General features: G+C 39.1%; 1 protein-coding gene across 1 annotated transcript; it reads right to left on the bottom strand.

Annotated features, from left to right (window-relative positions):
- Positions 1 to 3,866: 3,866 nt before the first annotated feature.
- Positions 3,867 to 21,800, bottom strand: LOC135466494 (patatin-like phospholipase domain-containing protein 2). The gene is made up of 8 exons (XM_064744007.1): positions 21,239 to 21,800; positions 16,829 to 17,061; positions 16,357 to 16,422; positions 14,507 to 14,774; positions 9,455 to 9,634; positions 7,212 to 7,347; positions 6,468 to 6,587; positions 3,867 to 5,382 (listed from the first exon to the last, which is right to left on the bottom strand). The coding sequence occupies exons 1-8, from the start codon at positions 21,396 to 21,398 to the stop codon at positions 4,761 to 4,763; spliced, it is 1,785 nt and encodes a 594-aa protein (XP_064600077.1). The 5' UTR covers positions 21,399 to 21,800; the 3' UTR covers positions 3,867 to 4,760.
- Positions 21,801 to 21,848: the final 48 nt, after the last annotated feature.

The raw sequence follows: 21,848 nt of genomic DNA, 5'->3' as shown, positions 1-21,848 counted from the left end.
GTGACGTTAAGAGATCTTATCCCCAATGCTTTAACATTTAGCGGCCATTTGTATTAGACAGGAAAGGGTGGTCATGTGACCCTCAACTTCCGACTCGCCTTACAGATTTGTTTTGGGGGGCTGGGAACAGCGGCAGGTGAATGTGACGAGATCTGGCTGACATGGGACGATGAATTACCTGTATGATATCACTTCTGCACCATATTTACTGTGATAAGGATGATATGCTGGGTCCACCTATTTGTGATGCAATGTGCGCTCAAAATGGCAAAGCAAAGGTGAAATGGGTATAAATAAGTGATGGATTTGTCATCTTTAGGTCTGTCATAGGGTAGGATTAGTAGGCTGTGTAGGGTGTCGATATAAACTCTTATGTTTTTTGTCTAGGTTCAGATACAGCAGCAATGATTATACCAATTCGGTGTTTCACCTGCGGGAAGGTGATTGGAAACAAATGGGAAGCCTACCTGGGCTTGCTTCAGGTGGACTATACAGAAGGGTGAGTGAGAAAGGCAGCAAACACAGGATGGGCACTGGTTCAGTGTGGTACAAAAAAAAAAGTTTTATCCAGTAGAAGCCCTGACATGCAGTCTCTCAGGCTCCTAGCTGGGAGTGTAAGTTAAAATCTAGCTATGACATCATTGACTCTTCAGTGGAAATTTGATAATAGGGGAGTTCCGAATTCAATCTCTTACATCGCTAATGGGTCCAACAAGTCATTCTGTATCATGTGACAGCTCCAGAATGTTATGCAACTATTTTTATCACATTTACTGTAATATGGGCATCTGAAAAAAGATTCACTAAAGGTCATTTTTTGTAGATGAACTATGGAGAAAATTGAGGTGAACTGAAGTTTCTAAAGGAAAAGACTTGTCATTTGTACAAACAAATTTCAATGATTAACGTCTTTGACAAGTCACATGATACAGTAGGACTGTTTTTACCCTTAATACAGGCACCAGTAACACAAAGCAGGAGAGGCTTGCACAAGAGAACTCGCTCTCTGGTGCCCAGGCTTTTTACTACATCTACAAAACTGTTTTTTTATGCCACCTTGAGCCAGTGCGGTGGCTGTATATGTAAATTAACTTTCATGAAAGATTATCAGAATATCTAGTTACACATCTGTTGTTATAGTACAAATACAATCCAGAAATGAACTACTGATAATATTATCAACATGTTGCTACCTTGGCTAATAGTTTGTTACAGTGGCACAAAGCAGGTTGTATTTAGGGCCCATATTTATCAAGCATGCTAAGACTTGAGTCAAAAATTCAAATACAGCTACAATTAAAATTTTTTTTTTCTTAGGAAGTTTAAAATTTGTAACCTGATTCTTTACAGCAGAACAGTGTACCAACCACAATTTGAGTCCTTTCCTATCCTTAGTATTTTTAAGCACTTACGTGGTACGATTTAGGTCTTAAGCGACTTGATAAATACAAGCCCAAGATTACAATGTTTGCATTTTTGTGTTCACAGGGATGCCTTGGACGCTTTAGGGTTAAAGCGATACTGTTGCAGACGCATGCTTCTGTCTCACGTCGACTTGATTGAGAAACTATTGAATTATGCCCCTTTGGAAAAGTGATACAGATGTGTTTGCAATTCAGACACCAATGCAGTGTGTACACTGATGATAATGACGAAGGAATGTATACAGTTACTTGTATACTGGAGTGGGACAAGTTTGAAGAACAATTAGATCTGGACCACCATAATCCATTCATCAAAGCGCAATTCCAACCAAGCAACTTTTTTCCATACCCTTCATCATCTTAATCATTTTTGTAAATACATGTACATAATAATCAATTAGATCATATTCCTCACAAGTTTATGTCTAGTCCCTACAAGTAAAGATTATGACATTTTATCCGGTTTTCAGTGTGTTTAATGCATACATCTTTAGAATTGATTTTTAACTGTTTTTTTTTTAAATGTCTGTTGCTGATTTCACATGAAAGAGGATTACTTACATGTAGCTCACGATGGGAATGGATTGATTGTTGTTTACTGTCATACTGAAGAAGTTTTCACATATTTTTTTTAAATATAATTGCGTACATAATGGCCAGTATATTACTGGCGGAGGGAAAAGGATTGCCCGGAGTAAACCAGTGACCTTTGCTTTGGCAAGTTTCTGTCAGGCAAACTTTTCCAGGTCAGTGAGAATGGACATAATGATTCTCATCGTTTTTGCATTTTATACCTAAAATATGAGAATGTTGTAATGCCAGCAGGATATGAAATCCTTTGAAGTTAATCGACACCTTTCAGAGAGATGTTGATTGAGCCTAAATGGTATTTTTCACATAGCCTGTGTAAATTCATTCCTTGAATCCACACTGGACAAAAACCCTTGACAATATACAAAGTGTTGTCATGGGGGTTCAAGTTTTTTATACATTCGTTTTACATGATACATGAAATGCTTGTTATGACTATAAAAGAACAAAAAAGCTTTTTGCTTGTGGGCTAAAAATGGCTTTAGAGGAGAATTTTCCTAAGGAAATAGGATTAAACCGTGCATGTCTGAGTGATAGAGACGAACAACAGAAACTACTCCAGGAGGGTTTTCACACGATGACCTTGCCTTCTTTAACATTACACTCTATGCCTGCCAGTGTCATGTGGGCCTGCTGACTTTGAGCCAGGTGTATATAGCCTTGTCAAAAGTCTTTCATAGGCTATGAGGGAAACAGCCAAAACCCGATTTGAAGGTTGATGGGCTGAGTGTTACCGTTAATGTGCTTGGCTTTCAATCACTAAATCACACGAAATGTGGGTAGAATGCAGTACCATTCCTGAATAAACTGCGGTCTTGCTGGCAACAGCCTGAATTCTCAACGATTTGACCAGTAAATTCTAAATGTTAACTGTTACAGTTAGTACAGTGTATAAATGAAACTAACCTGTATCCTGTTTGACACTGCACCATGAAAGACTTAGGACATGGAAGTCCTGTTGTGAGATGAAATTCTACCAATACCCTAATAATCCTTTGAATGCATAATTCATAAGATTACAAAGATTTAATAAAGGTACTGTTTAGATATGGGCACAACCTTACAGAACACAGAAATTATACAAAAACCTGACCAAATCAATCAACATTCTTCTAAAATGCCGCAGCTGCCACCATGTGGTGGAATTTGTTGATAATTAGGGAAGGCTGTGGATGGAGCTAGTTGGTGTAGACCTACATGAAGTTCAGTGGAGACCATTCAATCAGTATGACCTGAAAAGTTTGCTGCTCTGCTTGGTTTCCTCTACTCGTATAAATATACTGCCTTCCTTTGTCTTCATGTGAATTTCTTGGCGTTCTGAAAACAATCACAAAAATAAACCACTGAAATGTAAGAAACAACAGTTACAGGGTGTATTACATTTGTCAAACCAACCATAATGTCAAACTCTGTGTCTATGGACTGCACCAATACCAAACTTCCGCATTGCCCTCCATTGACTTCAATAATCTGTGATTTAAATAATAAAACTGGGTGCCGGAGGTTGTTAGCGTGCCAGTGTGGTGCAATGACCCAGAAGCCTCTCACTGATGCCGTCGCTGTAAGTTCAAGTGCAGCCCTTGTTGGCTTCCTCTCTGGCTGTACATGGTAATGTCTGCCAGTAAGCTGTGCATGGTCATGGGTTCCCCGGGGCTCTGCTCGGTTTCCTCCTACCAACATGCTGGTCCTTGGAGTAGAAGTGAAAAATTCTGAGCACGGCATACAACACCCATCAAAGACATAAATAAATTATAATACAAGTCATCATGAAGAACCATACATGTAGGTTGCATTGTTCATTTGAAGTAGGCAGAGAGTACTGCTGCTTCATGGATTACAAGATTTGCTTCCCTTTGCTGAGGACCGGGCCTGACTAGCCTGTTTTTACATGCTACTTCACCTTCATTTAGTAACAGGAGTTATTTTGGTTTTGCTGACAATTTTTGAATTTATTTCTTGACCTATATTTACATATTTGTGCATAGCTTAATTCGTGTGTACAATTTTGATCATACATCAGATATACATGGCAGCTGAAGAGAGGAAAAAGTTATGTACACAAAAAGCATCACTGTTAGAATAAATAGCATGTGGAGGATAAATATGAATAAATACGCGAGATGACCTAAAATCTTTCAAACAGATTAAGATTGGATATGATGTCCAAGGAATACTGTACATACTTTAAAAATTTACATTATTCTTCGAAGGTTATGTGCCTTCAGTTTGTAAGAAAGTATACAAAGCATTCACACAAATCAACCATGTCACCTTTAACATCAGTACAAGTCTTTTAAAATATGCAAACTGGTCAAAGACGTGTAAATAATGCTCTTCATATTTACATGTGCATGTACTTAGGTGCTATCCTTAAACAACCATAAACATACTGGTAGCACTGTGCCTGGGAGTTTAAAGGTTAAAACTGAACTGGAAATAAGTTAAAATACCAACTTCACAAAATCAACAAAAAAACCAATAAAGAAACATCTGTCTCCAGTGTTTTAGCACACCACCAGCCAACAACAATGCAGTGTAAAACTCTAAAAACATAAAAATATTTACACCAATTTCCCTGAGAAGCATTGCCTCCTAAAATTACAGATTAAGCAATGTGCAGGCATGTGTATGTATACTCAGTGGCATCATTTTCCTGCAAGTTTAATCACGTAAAACGGGCTGATAAATCCACTTGCATCTTGTAGATACTTCATAGAAAATCTGTACATGTCATTATGACCAGCTCTACTTGTCAGCGTCCACAATGGGCGAGTCAAAGTCGATAGGGCCCGAGTCTAAACAGTCTTCGATGTCCAGCTCCTGCTCTCTCTCCATCTCCAGAAAGTTATCCCAGGTGAGATCGGACGGTTCGCTCTCTCCTGGCCCGCTAAGTGCAGGAACATTGATGTCCATGTCATTCAGATTAAACACCTCTCGCACATTGACACTGCCCTCCTTCTTCTTACCATTGTGGTAATGGAAGGCCACAATAGACTCCATCTGGTGGGAAACCTCAAGGCAGTGGTCGAAGGTGTCAAAGATTTGCTGGCAGGTGAGGAAATTGTCGCGACTGTTGCCCAGGTCCTGGCCTTCGGCGTGAAGTGTCAGACTACAGCCTGGCCCCTCGCTGTTAATGTCCACCTTGTCGATATCCAGGTGATCGATCTTCCCCTCCAGCTGACGAAGGGCCGAGGAAGTGGAAGGAGGGAAGCTCATGGTGTCTGTCTCAAAGTTCACGGCAAATCCGATGTTGAGGTTACGTACGACGGGGTATGGCTGATAGCTGCTGATGTCCGGGTCGTCCAGATCCATCAATGGCTCACACTGGTTATAGTTCACCTCTGATATAGCCACCTGACAGGAAAACCTGGAGACAAGAAATCACTGATCAGATTCTCCATATTCTCTACACTGGACATCAGCAAAAATGTGAATATGTACATTTTGGGTGGTGTATTTGCTTGGGGTTTTAATAGTGTTTATAGTGTTGTTTTAAAGTAAATCTGGATGCAGCATGATGTACTGTGATGTTTAAGAATAATAGGAGTGTAAATGCTACTTTACATATCTATAGTGCCACTTTATTTGAGTAACCTGCCAAAAACAACAGATATAAGCTAACCAATGCTTAATCCTCTGAGCTGAATAAGGCAACACTTGGATTGACAATTTTGAAGTCTTAGTTAGCTAACTAACCCAACAACTAATCACGAGTCTGAAGGGTGTAAGCCAGACGCAATTGGCCATCAATCAAAGTGAATCATTATTAAGGGCCACAGACTCAGAAAATATTCATTTCTTTCTTTCTTTCACTGTCGCTCCTAAAAAAAATTTCATTTATTCTACGGCTGTCCGTTTCATCGGTGGATGAAACCGGAGAGCCTGGCTTAAATCACTGACTGTTGTCAAGTCACCGACAAACTTTCCTACATGTGATGCGTAGATATGCTCACCATGCTGGTGGAAGAAGAGTGGTCTTCAACAGGTGTTAGACTAGGCAAACATCATAAGTGTTGTTGACAGCTTAATGTCATGAAGGCCCCATGAACATGGAGAGCATGGGAACCCACAAATTGTCTGTTCAAGGGTGACAATGAACAACACCTTTTGTGCTTCAAGGTTGGAATGGTGCATAATACCACTCATCCACATTCTGCTTCCCTTTTACAACCCTAATTCCTTAAACTTTTTGGTATATAAAAGAGCCCTTTCAGTGCCAATTATAATCTGATTTTGGAGACAAAACTACATTGGTTGGATTGGTCAATTTCAGGGCTTTCCAAAAAAAAAAAAAAGTATAATTTTATCTGTCTACACAAAATGATGCCTTTAGAATATACTTCAACAAATGCCTTGCAAACATGTGAAAAGGTTAAAGAATTACAGTAACATGGCATGGTTCACATGTAATTCCACGGCCCTACTTGTAAGGAGACTTTCTAAAACACTCACTTTGCACTGTACTTCTTCCCATGATGGTTGATCTGATGCACCAGGAGTTTAACAGCCTCTTTCAGATGTTTGGAGGCCAGCTGCACATCCTGTGGCATGTAGGGAACCCACTGTAGAAATCTGAAGAGAACATCATAAAGACACACACATCATGAGCAATGCCACTGAATTTTGGGGTGGTCAGACAGAGCTTATGTGTTTGATTTATTGTTTATAACACTTACCAGGGGGCAAAATATTTGGTTATTAACTTGTGCTCCTCTTAAAAATGAGGATCTCAAACTGCTCCCAAGTCATCAAATAGATGACTTTGTACCATGCAAATATTTCAAAATTTCGGACACAAAAATAATTGTTTTGCAGTGATATAAATGGAATCTAATACATTTCGCCCCCTTGAATCTTATTAGATGACATCCATTTTTGTTGAGTCATCACTCTGAAGAGTTGGAAATATTAAACATCTTGGCCCCTGCTAACATGTTAAACACTGCCACATTACTTGCCTCCCAATTCAGACCATCATTTTCAGTCATGTTTCAAAAACATCCCACGCTGTTACTAGCCCTCCATTTCTGGCCTTATTTCAAACTCTAAATATGCTAGAAACTTGTAGGTTGGATTATGAACCAAGTGTATGTTTAATCTGATAAATTCAGCGATGATTTAATCTGTAAAAAAAGAGACCCACAAGCCCTTATGCTCATTATGGCCTACATGTGCAAGCAGAAAGGCAAGACTGACCTTACTGAAAAGTTGTAGAGGATGTCTAGTGGCAGGACCCAGGGAGTAGCCAGCAGGGAAGCAATCTGCACAGGGCGTGTGCTCCATAAGTATCCCAGAATTCCGTGCTCCATCGACTCACAAGCAGCCTTTAGAGCTGTGAAAAAAAAACCCGAAGCAACACAGTTATAGGTTAGTCTGTGACAACTTCTGAGAGAGAAATATGGTGGATGTATTGTAAGAGACATGTTCACCACAAACGCCTCCACACACTGGCTGATAGATGGGTTTCTTAAGCAATGACCCAGACAACTGAATCCAGGTTGGGCGGCACCTCAGGCCATCAGATCCAAATCACCGCCATTGTTTCAGGCCATCATATTCAGATCACAGCCGTAACTTCAGACAGTCATATACAGATCATTGCTGTAGCTTCAGGCCATCAAATGCAGACAATGGTCATTGCTTCAGGCTATCATATTCATATCATGGCAATTGCTTCAGGCCATCATATGCATGCAGATCATGACCATTGCTTCATGACAATATTCAGATCGTGGCTATTGTTTCAGGCCATCATATGCATGCAGATCATGACCATTGCTTCACGATAATATTCAGATCATGGCTAATGTTTCAGGCCATCATATGCATGCAGATCATGACCATTGCTTCACCATCATATTCAGATCATGGCCATTGCTTCAGGCCATCATATGCATGCAGATCATGACCATTGCTTCACCATCATATTCAGATCATGACCATTGCTTCACTGTCATATTCAGATCGTGGCTATTGTTTCAGGCCATCATATGCATGCAGATTATGACCACTGATTCAAGTCATCATATTCAGATCATGACCATTGCTTCAGGCCATCATATGCATGCAGATCATGACCATTGCTTCATCATTATATTCAGATCATGACCATTGCTTCAGGCCATCATATGGATGCAGATTATGACCACTGCTTCAAGTCATCATATTCAGATCATGGTCATTGTTTCAGGCAATTCAGATCATGACCAATTAAGGCTTCCAGGCAAAACAAAACCTGTATTTTGAAACTGAGCCTAAGTTCCAAACATTTTTTCTGAATGAAACCAGTCTTGTATTAATAAAATCAGGAATTTCTTAAGAAGTCTCTAGCGTCTGATAACATGCTACATTTTCTGTCAGGAGAGAAGATTGGGACAGCAGAGATTGGACTTTGGACCGGTATTATGTGAGATCTCAGAAACCTAAATATAGTCCACAAAGGCACGGTATTCAGGTTATGGTGATGATGATATGGTACGATATTAATAAATGACTTGAGGTTGGACTTTGGACCAGTATTATGTGAGACCTCAGAACCCAAATATAGTCCACAAAGGCACGGTATTCAGGTTATGGTGATGATGATATGGTACGATATTAATAAATGACTTGAAGTTGGACTTCGGACCGGTATATTCACATCTTTTCAAACAACTCTGATACATGTACAGCTAAGTGTCCAATACCCATTTTCACAAATGAGTCAATATATAGGATAAACAGAGAGAAATCCGCCCAGTCCTACAACATTCTTTAGATGTCATGTGTCTTAAATCCAATGGAATGATAATAAATATACATGTAGCTGTTGTACAGACTCCAGAAAAACAAGCACTCAAAGCAAACTCTGCTGCGATATTCACAAACTGAATGGGCTCCACGGTACACTAAACAAATTAGCAGGAAAATGCTGAAAATTTGCACTGACAAAAAAATTTGAGATCCTGCCAAGCTACCATAACTATCAGTGGCATTCCATATATTTCAGCTACATGTACCCGCTTTACTTACAAAGTGGTACACTATATAATGTTGAATTTGGACCTAAACTGTGTAAATTTAATTTGACAGAACCGAACAAGTTGGGTCATCCTTAAAAACACTCTTTATCAGGTGAAATCAAATTCTATCAGAAAAAAAAACAACTTTTTTTTTATTACTCTCACTATTACAAATAAGACAGGGATTTCATGGTGAGAGAAATCCATATTATAAAAAATTCCATCAAAGCCTAATAAAAACTTTAGAGTATGGACATACTTGGACGGTCAGTTGGGTTATCCCCAAGGAACATATTTAATCACCACCCAATTAATGTAGTACCTAAGTATTACAAAGCAAGACAACAATGGTCAATTCACCTTGGACTAACCATTCCAATGGAAAAGATACCTGCACCCCATAAGTTGATTATAATATAGTACAGAAATTTAACTTACCAGCTACGACAGCAGGAGGCAAGGAGTCAATGAGAGCCACCTGCTTCTTCTTATTACAGTCATGGCAGTGGATATCCTCACAATCCCCGCATGCGTCCACCTCATCGTCAGCGTAACGGCCGCTAGTCACAGGGGTGATGGAAGTGCGGATGCTGAGGTGCCGTGTGCAGCTGATCAAGTCTGCCAATACATAACAACAGAATGATAGTGGTACATGTCGAATCATGGCTACTGTCAGTTCACATAAATCAAGTACTTTGCTATTTTCTATTGATTTGTATATCCAGATATTTTGAGGTTTTGTTTACAAGAAGGTAAAATTATACCTTTACAGGTAAATAAACAAAAACTTAGCCGCAAGGAGATGCAAATAAATGTCATAAAATACTACTTTATGTGCTGAAACCCATTTTTCTGGTAGGATATCATTTTACCTTCCAACCAAATCTCAAAATACCTTTCTCAGATCAACAGAGCTTTCAGAATCAGGCAAAATGAGCAAGTTAGCCACGGAGGGACATAAATTTATTGTCACTTACAGAAATTTCATTATTTATATATTAAGTTAACATGTGGGTTTCGAGTTTAAGTGTTACAATGACATGGTGATGTCCCTTTGTGTTCAAGAGTTGCAGTTTTTTAGCATGATAGGGCTATTATGGCTGTTTATATATTTAAGACAAAAGCTATATTTAATTGCACTGAATGGGTCACAAGCAGCCAATAAAAAAACTTGCTTCAGATGATCAAAATAAATGCAGTTGTTTTTTTCAGATCATTAACTTAATTTCACCAGTCCATCCTAGTTTTTCCCTAATGTCACACTAAAAAGTGGAGGCACTTTACTATATTCACACCATTATTTGCAAACCCAATATTGATTATTTTCTACTGATTGTGTGTTCATACTGATATCTTGTAATACTATGAAACCTACAAATTCATTCAAATTTAATGCAACTTTTTTTTCAAATGACAGCTACAAGCACATGTAGTATGTGCTTTATCACACTTAATATGAACATCAGTTCCTAGCCTAATCTCATTCATCAAAGAAAATGAAACCCCTTCCTGTTGGTGTCTGCTTGAGAATAATGTTTCTCTAACATATGTTTTGATGAGATTTGATTTTTAACCCCCTACAGTTTTATTTTCAATGGAATAATTTCACTGGCAATTTGACATTCGAATATGCTAGGTATACACATGCGTAAGTCAGGCCTAGTGTTCCTGTGCCCTAATTCCTCAACCTTTTCGCATATGAATTTATTTGATTTATTTATTTATTTGATTGGTGTTTTACGCCGTACTCAAGAATATTTCACTTATACCATGGCGGCCAGCATTATGGTGGGTGGAAACCGGGCACAGCCCGGGGGAAACCCACGACCATCCGCAGGTTGCTGGCAGACCTTCCCACGTACGGCCGGAGACGCATATGAAAGATTAACTTTCAAAGCAATTTTTAATATGATTTTGGGAAACAGAACAACACTGATTGGATTGTCCAGTTTCAGGTCTGCACAAAAAGTATAGTTTTATCAGTCAACACACAGTAATTTAACAACATCTATTTAATAAAACATGTCTGAAAAAAAAAATAACATGCAGTATGTACATGTATAAATTTATGTACATGTGAAAAAGAATTGCCATATGATGTCATGCTGTTTATTTTGTCAGCTTACATTCTCATGTAATTATATTTAGCACATCTTCTTGATTGGACCTTAGAAACTGAAGCTACATGTGAACTATATTAGCACCTGTCTGGCATACTGGCCTATAAAGTAACCAAGGCTCAAGTATACAGACAACATAATGTTGAGCCCAGCCTGGACTTTGGACCTTGGAATTCAATCAATAGGCTAACACAGACAAATGGCAATAAATAGATCGACCCGACCCAATCAGACATTTAGCTACATTATATGGAAACTCCCCTACAAAGCCTGACAAATGAATATTGTTTGCATTGGATAACAAACAATATCAAATAAAGAAGTGCTGTTAGTGACTGAGTCAACCACTGGATGTATGAAATGTTATCCCTGCAGGGGAAGAGAATGTACTATGTACATGTACTGTGATTCATCTAAAGTTTAGCATTTTTCAAGTGACAGATCTGGTTTGATTATGATGGATCCACACATCTTAAGAGGACACCTTAAATGTTTTTGTAAAGTTTGATTAATTTCTCATGAGAAAGACTGTGTTGGCATGAAAAGTAAAGGTATTTTAAGCCCTTTATGTGCTTTTGAAAGTGCATTTTTCAATACCAAACTTTAGGTGAGACACAGTAGGTCTCCATCACATGTTGGAATCCCACATGTCTACACATGTGGCACTGACTCACTGGCCTGGGTTCAATGACCTGTGTGTCAGGGGATCAAAATAGGTCACAAAAGAAGAGGAGATGAAAGGAGCCAGGTTTTGTCAGAAATTTACAATTACATCTATCCTGTTACATGTATCTCATATGTGCACTGTACTGACTTTCACCAGATCAATTTCATCTGTTAAAACTATACTCAGTTGAAGGATGAAAACATATGTATGAATTCTTACTGCGCATATGTAAGCCCCAGTCTACAACTATGTACGTGGGTGTAAATACAGTGATATAGATGCCAATTCAAGTACACATTCAAGTGCATGCAGGATGAACAAAATAATCTGATACTTGTGTGTGTTATCTAATAGGCAATCTCTTCATTTAATTTACTCCCACTGTGAGTATAAACATACTTTTGGTGAAACTCCTTGTTCCTAAATGTCGATTTCTCTGCATGTATGGTCATTAACTGAGAAAAGTGTGACCTTTTCCCTCTTTCTACAGGCTGACTTTATCATGTAGCACATATGTGACAGGGAATTTCATAACAGGCATACCTGGACATGCATTTCCTTTATGTTACTGTCTTTACTTATCCCTCCTGTGAGTGGGTTTTTACATGCAGCCACCTGCTGTGTAGCAATTAACACTCCCCCCCCCCCCCCGCAAGCTTTGTACTTAACATTTCACACTTAAGGTACAAAGTACAAACTGTGCAGCTTACATCTTTCTGGTAACAGCTGCCCATCTGATTACAAACTGGCTATTTTAGTCACTCATGGTAGCCACATACCTGTGTTGGTAAAATTACACTTTTAATCTTTAGGAGGCCTAGGTGTATAGTATTGCAATGACAAGACACTATTAATGCCCACAGCCTTAAAGGATTAGAGTCCAGACTTAGCATCTACTCATAATTAGCTACCTCTATATAATTTGTTAAACTGAGTGCAAAAAATATTGAAAAAGATACAATAATGTGAGTAATATTGCACTTAAAATGACTAAATAATGAGACTGGTTTTATTCATTTTTTCCACCAATACTCGGTAGTCTCCGCGGAATTACATCATACAAGTCCAACCTTTAGAAGCTGTTAGAGCTTCGGCGTTTAGTTCACTGCCTACATGTATTTGGTTCTCAGAAAGGCATGGATTTATAGCACAAGACTGGAGGATTTTACACCCACCAAAAACAGATGTATCTGCTCTCTCCCTTTCACAGCCTGAAAGCTATGAGAGGAATACAACTGAACTCGAAAGATTTAGACAACGGCCCCTGCAAACAGTGGTTATAAAATACTGATTGAACTAAAAACTGATAGATAGCAAATCTCTGTACACTAACGCCTACGTCCACATCATACATGTACTTCTACTGTAATCAACTATAAGCCCCTGTATGCACAGGTTGTTAGGAATGACAACAATAACCTGAACCAATAGTTGTCATCGCATGTGGATATGAAGTTAGAAGCCCTCCGGGAACAGAATGGTATTTAGTGTGGAGCGGACAGAGGGAAAGAATAGTAAATAAATACTAAATCTTTAGGTAAACACATGACACATACAGTGTAAGACAGGGTAAAGCTATATATAGCTTATATAATAATAATGCCAGTGCAGTTTGAAATGCCTTTACAAAGATCAAATTCAACATCTGAAAACTCTGAATCTGAGGTATGGCCAGAGATGTCAGTGCCATAAATCGGACTTCAAGGCTGTCCACTATGGGTTCAGATTAATAGGGCAGTATACTTGCTTCTGTGTAGCGAGAATCCATCTTGAAAACAACATCATTCTGATACGAATTCCCAGATTATAAAGGTCAGCTAAACTTGGGTTGGGCGACTCTGACATCGCCCACTGAGCCATACTGGGCGGCCAGCTACAATTAGGCTAGGACTGTAGATTGATTGTTTTGGTGGATTTGAAGTCATTATTACGACTCTCAGAAGAACTCACAGTAACATACTGTTTAAAAAGGTTATACTATTTATAATTAAGACCATTAGCTAAATCTGGACACTAACCCTTTACAGGTAATTATAAGCATTCTGGTTTCGACAAAATCAGCGCTATTTCAATACGCAGGGCAAAACTGTCCCAAAAACTATTTTCATTCATTTTTTTTTAGAAGTTTTGCTGCACCATAAAAAAGCATTTAAAGCTGAAAAAAGATATGGTGGCCTTTCTGATCACATTTATGATTTTATGTTATTTATGTACACTTTCAATTTATTTACTTCATTGGCATCTTACCCCAAAATACTTCACGATAGCAGCTAGCATTATATGCCGTACTCAAGAACATTTCACTTATATGATAATAGCCAGCATTATGGCAGGAAGAAACTATGCAAAACTGGGGAAACCCAAGACTATCCGCCGGTTATTGGAAGACCTTCCCACGTACGACAGGAGAAAAATCAGTCATTATACTGACTTCCAAGTCAAAACTGTATAAATTTTAGAAATATATCCCCTGCTGCATAAAAACTGAAGAACAATAGGTTGGCTTAATTTGGTATTTTGGTACATAACATCAGAATAGTTTTATACAGCTAAGTCGTAATTTTCACCAGGGAACACATCAAATTTGTATGTTTATGAGACTCGAACTCACAACTGGCTCAGTTCTGCGTCTTACTTGACCCAATATTTTCGCGATATACCCATATAGAGAATACTAATGTGTACAATACATAGTGCACTCACTGTTTCTCTGCAGAAACTTCAACGCATCATCAAAGCCTTGTTTACACATGTCACTGAGGATCTCGGGGTGGGGCGGGAACAAAGCTCGAGAGAGACGGTAGAGGTTACTGGTGGTGAACTGCAGGCTAGTGTTGGCCAATGTGATGTGCAGGAAGTTACTGGATGTGTCTGTCGGGCAGATGTCACTCTCCCCTGCAAACGGAGACACAGTGACTGTGTTCTCATCCATAACCAAGAGGTTATCACTAAGTCCTCCATCCACATAGCGCTGAGGAAAAGAAACAACAACAACCACCAGTTATAAAGACACAAGAATAAGGGAGTTTTTAATTCAAATTCTTCTTTCATTAAAGGTAAAAATAGTCCCACGACACAAGAATAGGGAGTTCTGAATTCAAGCTCTTCTTTCATTAAAGGTAAAAATAGTCCTATAACATAAGAACAGGGGAGTTTTGAATTCAAACTCTTTTGTCTCTAAAGGTAAAATATCATGTGACTTGGCAAACATGTTGGGCAACTATTAATGTTGACATTAATTTATTAATTGCCCGTCTTGCCATGTTCCCGAAATGCAAATGACACCCCTTTGAACTTTTTAAGTTCACTAACATTCAGCTCCTTGATTTTCTCCATCATTAGTCTACTCTAAATAACTTTTTTGGGAAGCTGTTTTCAGACATCCATGTAACTGCAAATGTATAATCAAAATTTCTTTTCCCTTCAGCAGTAAAAAAGTTTGAACTCGAAACTCCCTTACTGTCATGGTTAGACATATATACAGTGTATATATATATATATATATATATATATATATATATATATATACAAGGCTTATTCTGATCAGAGGTATATACTGTAAAGTATTTATCTTTCGCTGGAATTTATTTTCGCGGATTTACTTCAAAGATGGGTTCGCAGGAATTAATTGTAGCATAATTAAAGGAAATACTGAAAAAAAATCTTAAAACTGTTTAAGTTTCTGAGTTATGATATGGCCGAAATTACTTAAGCACGTCAAACAGGTGTTGTCAAGAGTGGCAATAATCCTCCTTTGTTCCCTGCGGTGTGTTAATTCTCGTAATCTGGATCAGAGATTAAAACAACAGGGGAAAGATTATCACAAGTGGTATGCAAGAAGATGACATTTGCACCTACTATGAGCAAAGAACCTACAAGGTGTCACCTGTCTTCGCATTGGCCTTTCACTGGCGAGTTAGTACTTTTGATCAACTGGCAAAGTGATCTCTCACCTTTTGAGCAGTTCAAAGTAAACCATACAAATTCACCATTATCGGAGCCAGTCATTCACGCAGTCAAGCAACACCAATGGTTTTGGGTAGTATTTTTTTAATCTAACTGCATTGTTAGCAGTCAGAAAATGCTAACAATGCATAGTTATCAAATGGACATTCCATTGTTGGATACAGTTCATAGTTTGTTAGAAGCTCACTCATTGGTCCACCTGAGACACACAGCCAATGGTACATCGTATATCAAAGCAGGCATTCATTGGTAGTCAGCACATGTTGTATCTACTTTCCTTTCACTTTCCTGGCACACTGAAGGATAATCAAACTAAATACGAGTGGACTCCCACTTTGTTTTATACCCACTAAACCTTACCAGCGTAGTTATTAGGACTATATTTAAATCCTAATTTTAATTTAATTACAGCCAACACGCACATGACCACTTCGGCTTGTTACGGATGCAGCCATTGGCAATTGAAGTCGACTGCTCGTCACTATGCATATGTTTTCAAATGCAATTCAGTTTTTATCTAAAATTGTCTAAAATTGACGTGTATGAATCCCTGCAATAATGGATATGTGAAACCAAAGAATACATACCACTCCTTTAAAAGTTGGTGGAACTAATCCACAGTAGAATGGAACCCAAGCACTACATATTAATGCCTGAAATGAGAATGGAATGATGGAGTTACATTTCATATACCTGAAAACCCCATGTTGCATTGAATAACTTTCTGAATTTTGACTGAACTGTGCAATAACATTATAACAGGTTTTTTAAACAATATTATAGAAACAGTTGCATCTTTTTCAAATTTATAATAGCAATACCAAATTCACAAAACCATACACAAGTACATTTAAATTTTAAGAACAGATACACATGCACATACAGCTCAGGCATGTTTTATCTGTTGCAATTTGATTAAATATATTTGTTCTCCAAAACATCAAACCTATAATTCTGGATATAACCTTGATGTACCAAATTTACTCACTGGTTTAACATTAACATGTACTTTAGACAACTAAATAACTACTAGGAGGATAGATGTATGTATTAACTTACATCTAACAGCTCTTCAACCGAGTCAAACTGAGACACCACAACATTTTTCCTGTCAGAGACTCGAGTGAGGGAGACATGGAGGCGCCCGGAGGCGATCTCGTGGGCATTAGGAGGAAGGATCTCTCTGAGGCCCTCACGCACCAACTTCAGAACATAGAACGTGGGGTGGAGAGGTCCCAGAGAATTGGACCTCGCCTTGGAGGCCAGCCGCAAAATAAAACTTGTACACTGGCCTGAAAGTAAAGGAAAAAAATTGTTGCTATAAAACTCCATATGTTGTCTTCCATAGTCAAAGGATGTTATTATGCAGCGCAATATTTTACAGGCTATCCTCTTGGGTTTTGAGCAGGTGTGGGATTATTGCACCCCTTCCAAAAAAAAAAAAAACAAACAAAAAACAGAATTGTGACTTGCAAGTCTAAATTCATTTTCCCAGACTTTTGCCATGTGTGTCGTACTACCAGCAGCACACCTAAACTTTGTTAGGGATGGGACTCTGACTGCATGCCTCAAATTTGACTTTAATTCTGCAAATAATGAAAATATTTTAGCCTAAATTAGCCTACAAAAATGGTGCCCAATTTAATAGAAAGCTGCACTTGGCCCTCTGAGGGCTTACAGGTACAGTATAAAGTTCTGCTGAAGTACTGGAAATATTCATTTGTTTTACATATGCTGTCTATTGGCCATCAACTGTAATTCTTCCTTTACTGATTTACTCATTTTGTCAGATTCTGACAGTTCTGTATATGTATGAATCTTAGAAAAGTTTTTGAGGTTAAGTTTTTTTCAGCACCAGAAGTAATACTGAATTGTATGCTATATGCATTTACCTCTAAAATGCACCTTTGCAAGCATAATGCAGTAGGTCATATACAGAATTGATTCCAACTGTACCACAAGTAATCTCTGGTCACTAAGTACATGCCAGCTGAAGATACCATTTAACTTCGCTCTTAACTATGATCATGGAAAGGCCACAAGTTTTAAGATTTGAGCAGTAAAATGATTTTTATTCGGCAAACTGAGGAGCTGTACATTTATGTTGCAAGGCCCCACATACTTGTATATGCTTGCATTTAGCATCCTCTGACCACCACCATGATCACTTAGGATTCCCTGGAACATGTTGGCTGATGTAACACATACATGCTGTAATTCTTCAACCTTTTCGCATATTTGCAAGGTGTTTATTCAATCATATCCAGAAGGCATTATTCTGTATTGAGTGATACAATTATACTTTTTGTGAAGCCCTGAAACTGGCCAATTCAGCCAATGTAGTTTTGTCTCTAAAAGCAAATTAAAAATGTGCATAAACTGAACCGAAAGTTGCTCTTTCGTATATGCCAAAAGGCTGAAGGATTAGGGTATGTGTAGAGAAAACTATCACCAACTTGATGGAACATATTCAAAGGTAATCCACAAATCATATCATTATATACAGTCATGTAACTGTACATGTCAAGAAGTTGGGCAGAAGAAAGTCAGACAGCGACTAAAGTGACCCTGACATGTACTTAGCCAGCAGGGAGATAAAGGCCATGTGATCAACCTGGTTTACTGACTGAATTCCATGTTAACTGGGTGAGTACACCTGATCTCTGAGGTCAGCTGACCACACAGTTATACAGGCTGTCAGAGTAGAAGAATCTGTCTCCACCACCTCCAGTCTACTGTCTCTAGCACCACCTCCAGTCTACTGTCTACACCACCACCAGTCTGCAGTGTCCGCAACCACCACCAGACTATAGTCTCCATCACCACAACAGTCTCCATCACCACAACAGTCTTCATCACCACCAATCTACAGTCTCCACCACAACAGTCTCCACCACCACCAGTCTACAGTCTCCACCACAACAGTTTCCACCACCACCAGTCTATCGTCTCCGCCACCACCACCACCAGTCTAGAGTGATCACCACAAACACCACTCTACACATGGACATGTGTAGTCTCCACCTGTCTACAAGACCGGTCTACACTCCCCACCACAAACACCAGTCAACAGTCTCCACCACAAAAAGAAAAAGTAATCTACAATCATGTACCACCATCACCACAAATACCCCTCTACACATGTACAGTCTCTATCCATCTGTCCATCCCCAAATACCTCTCTACACATGTATAGTCTATCCACCAGTCTCTTTCCATCTGTCCACCACAAATACCCCTCTACACATGTATAGTCTTCACCACCAGTCTCTATCCATCTGTCCACCACAAACACCAGTCCCTATCCATCTGACCACCACAAAAACCAGTCTCTATCCATCTGTCCACCACAACCACCAGTCTCTATGCATCTGTCCACCACAAACACCGGCTTACAGTCTGATGCGCCTACAGTTTGACCAGAACCCCACTAACACTACTACAGCAACACAATCATGGTCACACTGGGTTAAAGGTTAACACCATAATATTAGACTTCATCAGTCCAAGCTGTAACACAATCAGGTCACTCTGTACATGAACTTTTCAAAAGTCAACAGAATCTCAAATTAAATGCAAATTTATTTAAAGTGATCAATCTGTCATTGAGCTAGAGGTACACGTGCACTGTCCGCACATCCAGTGCATCTACATTAAGTTCATTCATTAAAGAATTCAGTAACTACAATTATAGCCTGTGACAAACTGAATGAAGATGAGCACAATGTGTCTGTACAGAAAAATAGTTAATAGTTTAGGATCTCTCCTTTGTGAAGTGTCAAACCTACGCTGAAATCAAGCCCAGCAGCAAGCTAACTCCGTGCCATGTTGTAACAGACAGGGAGATCTGATAGTCTGTATTGTGAGCCAGTCAATGGACACTAAGCTCATTTAAACAGGACCCATTCAACGTTCACTTTAATCAGATGAACAGATAATCTGCATTGGATCAGTGGTCATTTTGTGGCAACCTGAGGCAGATTTAATCTTACACTGGTCCTGCAGGTAATTAGTAAGACCCTTTGAAGTTGCAAATATCATTGACACATGCACATCTACCATTTATATACATATTTTTAAATTTATCACAAGATTAACATGGAATTTATACCTAATTTCTCTTCCAACATGTCCTATGACACATGGTGAACGGAAGTGTATGTATTGTAGTACATCTGATTGTATAACAATGATATACATGTAAATACAGACTAGTGAAAGATTAGTGCAAGTCTGTAGTGATAATCCATTATTAATGATACAGGGCTTTATGTAACCAATTAGTAACATGGTGATGTTCATTTGAATGGCTGTGCAAAGCGTTACAAATAACACATTTATGATACAGTAACAGCTTCAATAATACTGGTACGTACACATAAGGTCACAGGCAATTACGTAAGTTATATGAATTGCATCATGAGACAATCCCATTAATAACCAGGTACTCTAGAAACACAACAGAAGGTTGTTATGTCATCCCTGCTGAAGTGATTATAGCGTACATGAGCAGGGACGTGAGTTACTAGCGGCCTAGTAACACATGCTTAAAATAGTCACGGTGATTGACCAGATCAATGCCACAGCTCGGCTCCATCTGCACAGCTAAGCCGTGGACAGGTATCTGCACTGTGATGGGCAGGTGACCAGGCTGCAGTCAATGACCGATGGTTCAGGCCGCAGCACACATAGCCGGTCGTCCCATGGCGTGCCTGTGAGCAGTGACCACGGCTTACCACCTGAATAAAACTAGTCACCCGTGACCAATATCTGTGGTCAACGCATGACAAGTCATAATAGGGCCATATAGCCAAACACATTGTGACTCTCAGTGATATGTACCAATGTGTCCAACTCAATTTTTGTTTCTCATTAACAGCTTGCTCCTCTTGAAAATACTTTTTATTCAACTCATTCACTGTTTTCAGGATTTAAATTTAAGAACCTAACATTGGTTCTGAGCTAAAAATGCTGTGAACAATCGACAGCAGAGTTGAATAGACTGTTAATGGCTTCAAACAGTAATAATCAAACAACAGACTTGCATGCTCTCAATCTCACTGAACCCCCACAGAGTAGAAGACTACAGACATTGCATAGCTTGTCTTTGTGAACCCAGCTATAGGAGGTCTGACTTATTGTCATTATTAAGACATCATCTGTCCCAGGGAGAAATTCAAGACATGACAAGTCAGTGAACAGTCTGGGCACACCTATCAACTGCTGACAGGCTGACATGACTGACAGCAATAGAAAAGATACCACATTAATACTGGACACTATACTACACATAAAGACAGATAGAGAATTAATGTACTTGGAATTCAGACATATTCTAGCTTAATTAATTGGTGCTGCCATGTACAAAATAACGTTATAGGCCTTTTTGATACTTCGCCGCACTGTAATAATATTAATATTTAATGTCAGCTAAACTTGAAATGATTATTAATGATCTAACAATCTCACCCAGACAGCATCCAGATATAAAACAACAGGCACAGATGGCTCCCGCACTGGCTCCCCCGATCTTGCCAGTCACCAGATGAGGTGCGTATTCTTTAAAACAACTGGCCACTCCGATATGATAAATGCCTAAGAACCCACAGCCGGACAACGACAGATTCATGGCAGATTCGGGCCTCTAGAACTGCCGTTATTCGCCAGCTTCCGCATTACTGTCTTAAAAACACTGTCTCCAATGTCTGTACGGTAAATCGGTTGGTAGCTTGATAAGGAAAACCGTCACATAGTGACAGGAGAGGTAGCAGTTTTGGAGAGGGGTGTCGTGGTACGACTGTACGCGCGGGTTGACATCGGTCAAATCTGAAGAGCTCACCCACTTCCCCTCTTCCCTCGCCGCGACCTCTGACGTCAGCTGTAAACACAACTTAGTGAACCGAGCGGCTTGTATAACAGCGACTGATGAGTCAGTCGCCAGTGACTATCGCCAGTGATAGCAATTGTAGAATCCTGATATATATCAAACTGCTCAACAGAGCCAGTCTGTCTGGGTAAAATACGTATGTTTTTCTACAGAAAACGATAAAAACACGCAAGACCTTAGTGATGGAGTTAT

This window comes from Liolophura sinensis, chromosome 6 (assembly GCF_032854445.1).
Source record: "Liolophura sinensis isolate JHLJ2023 chromosome 6, CUHK_Ljap_v2, whole genome shotgun sequence".
NCBI classification, from domain to species: domain Eukaryota; kingdom Metazoa; phylum Mollusca; class Polyplacophora; order Chitonida; family Chitonidae; genus Liolophura; species Liolophura sinensis.
The sequence above is the reverse complement of the archived record's forward strand: the minus strand, read 5'-3'. Positions and strand labels throughout refer to the sequence as shown.

Excerpts from the sequence above, each read along its gene's own strand:
- LOC135466494 (XM_064744007.1), bottom strand. The coding sequence starts at position 21,398 with ATGAATCTGTCGTTGTCCGGCTGTGGGTTCTTAGGCATTTATCATATC. Across the intron at positions 14,775-16,356 it reads CACCAACTTTTAAAGGAGTG|CGCTATGTGGATGGAGGACT; the intron begins GTATGTATTCTT and ends TCTTTTCCTCAG. Across the intron at positions 6,588-7,211 it reads CTCTACAACTTTTCAGTAAG|ATTTCTACAGTGGGTTCCCT; the intron begins GTCAGTCTTGCC and ends TGTTCTCTTCAG.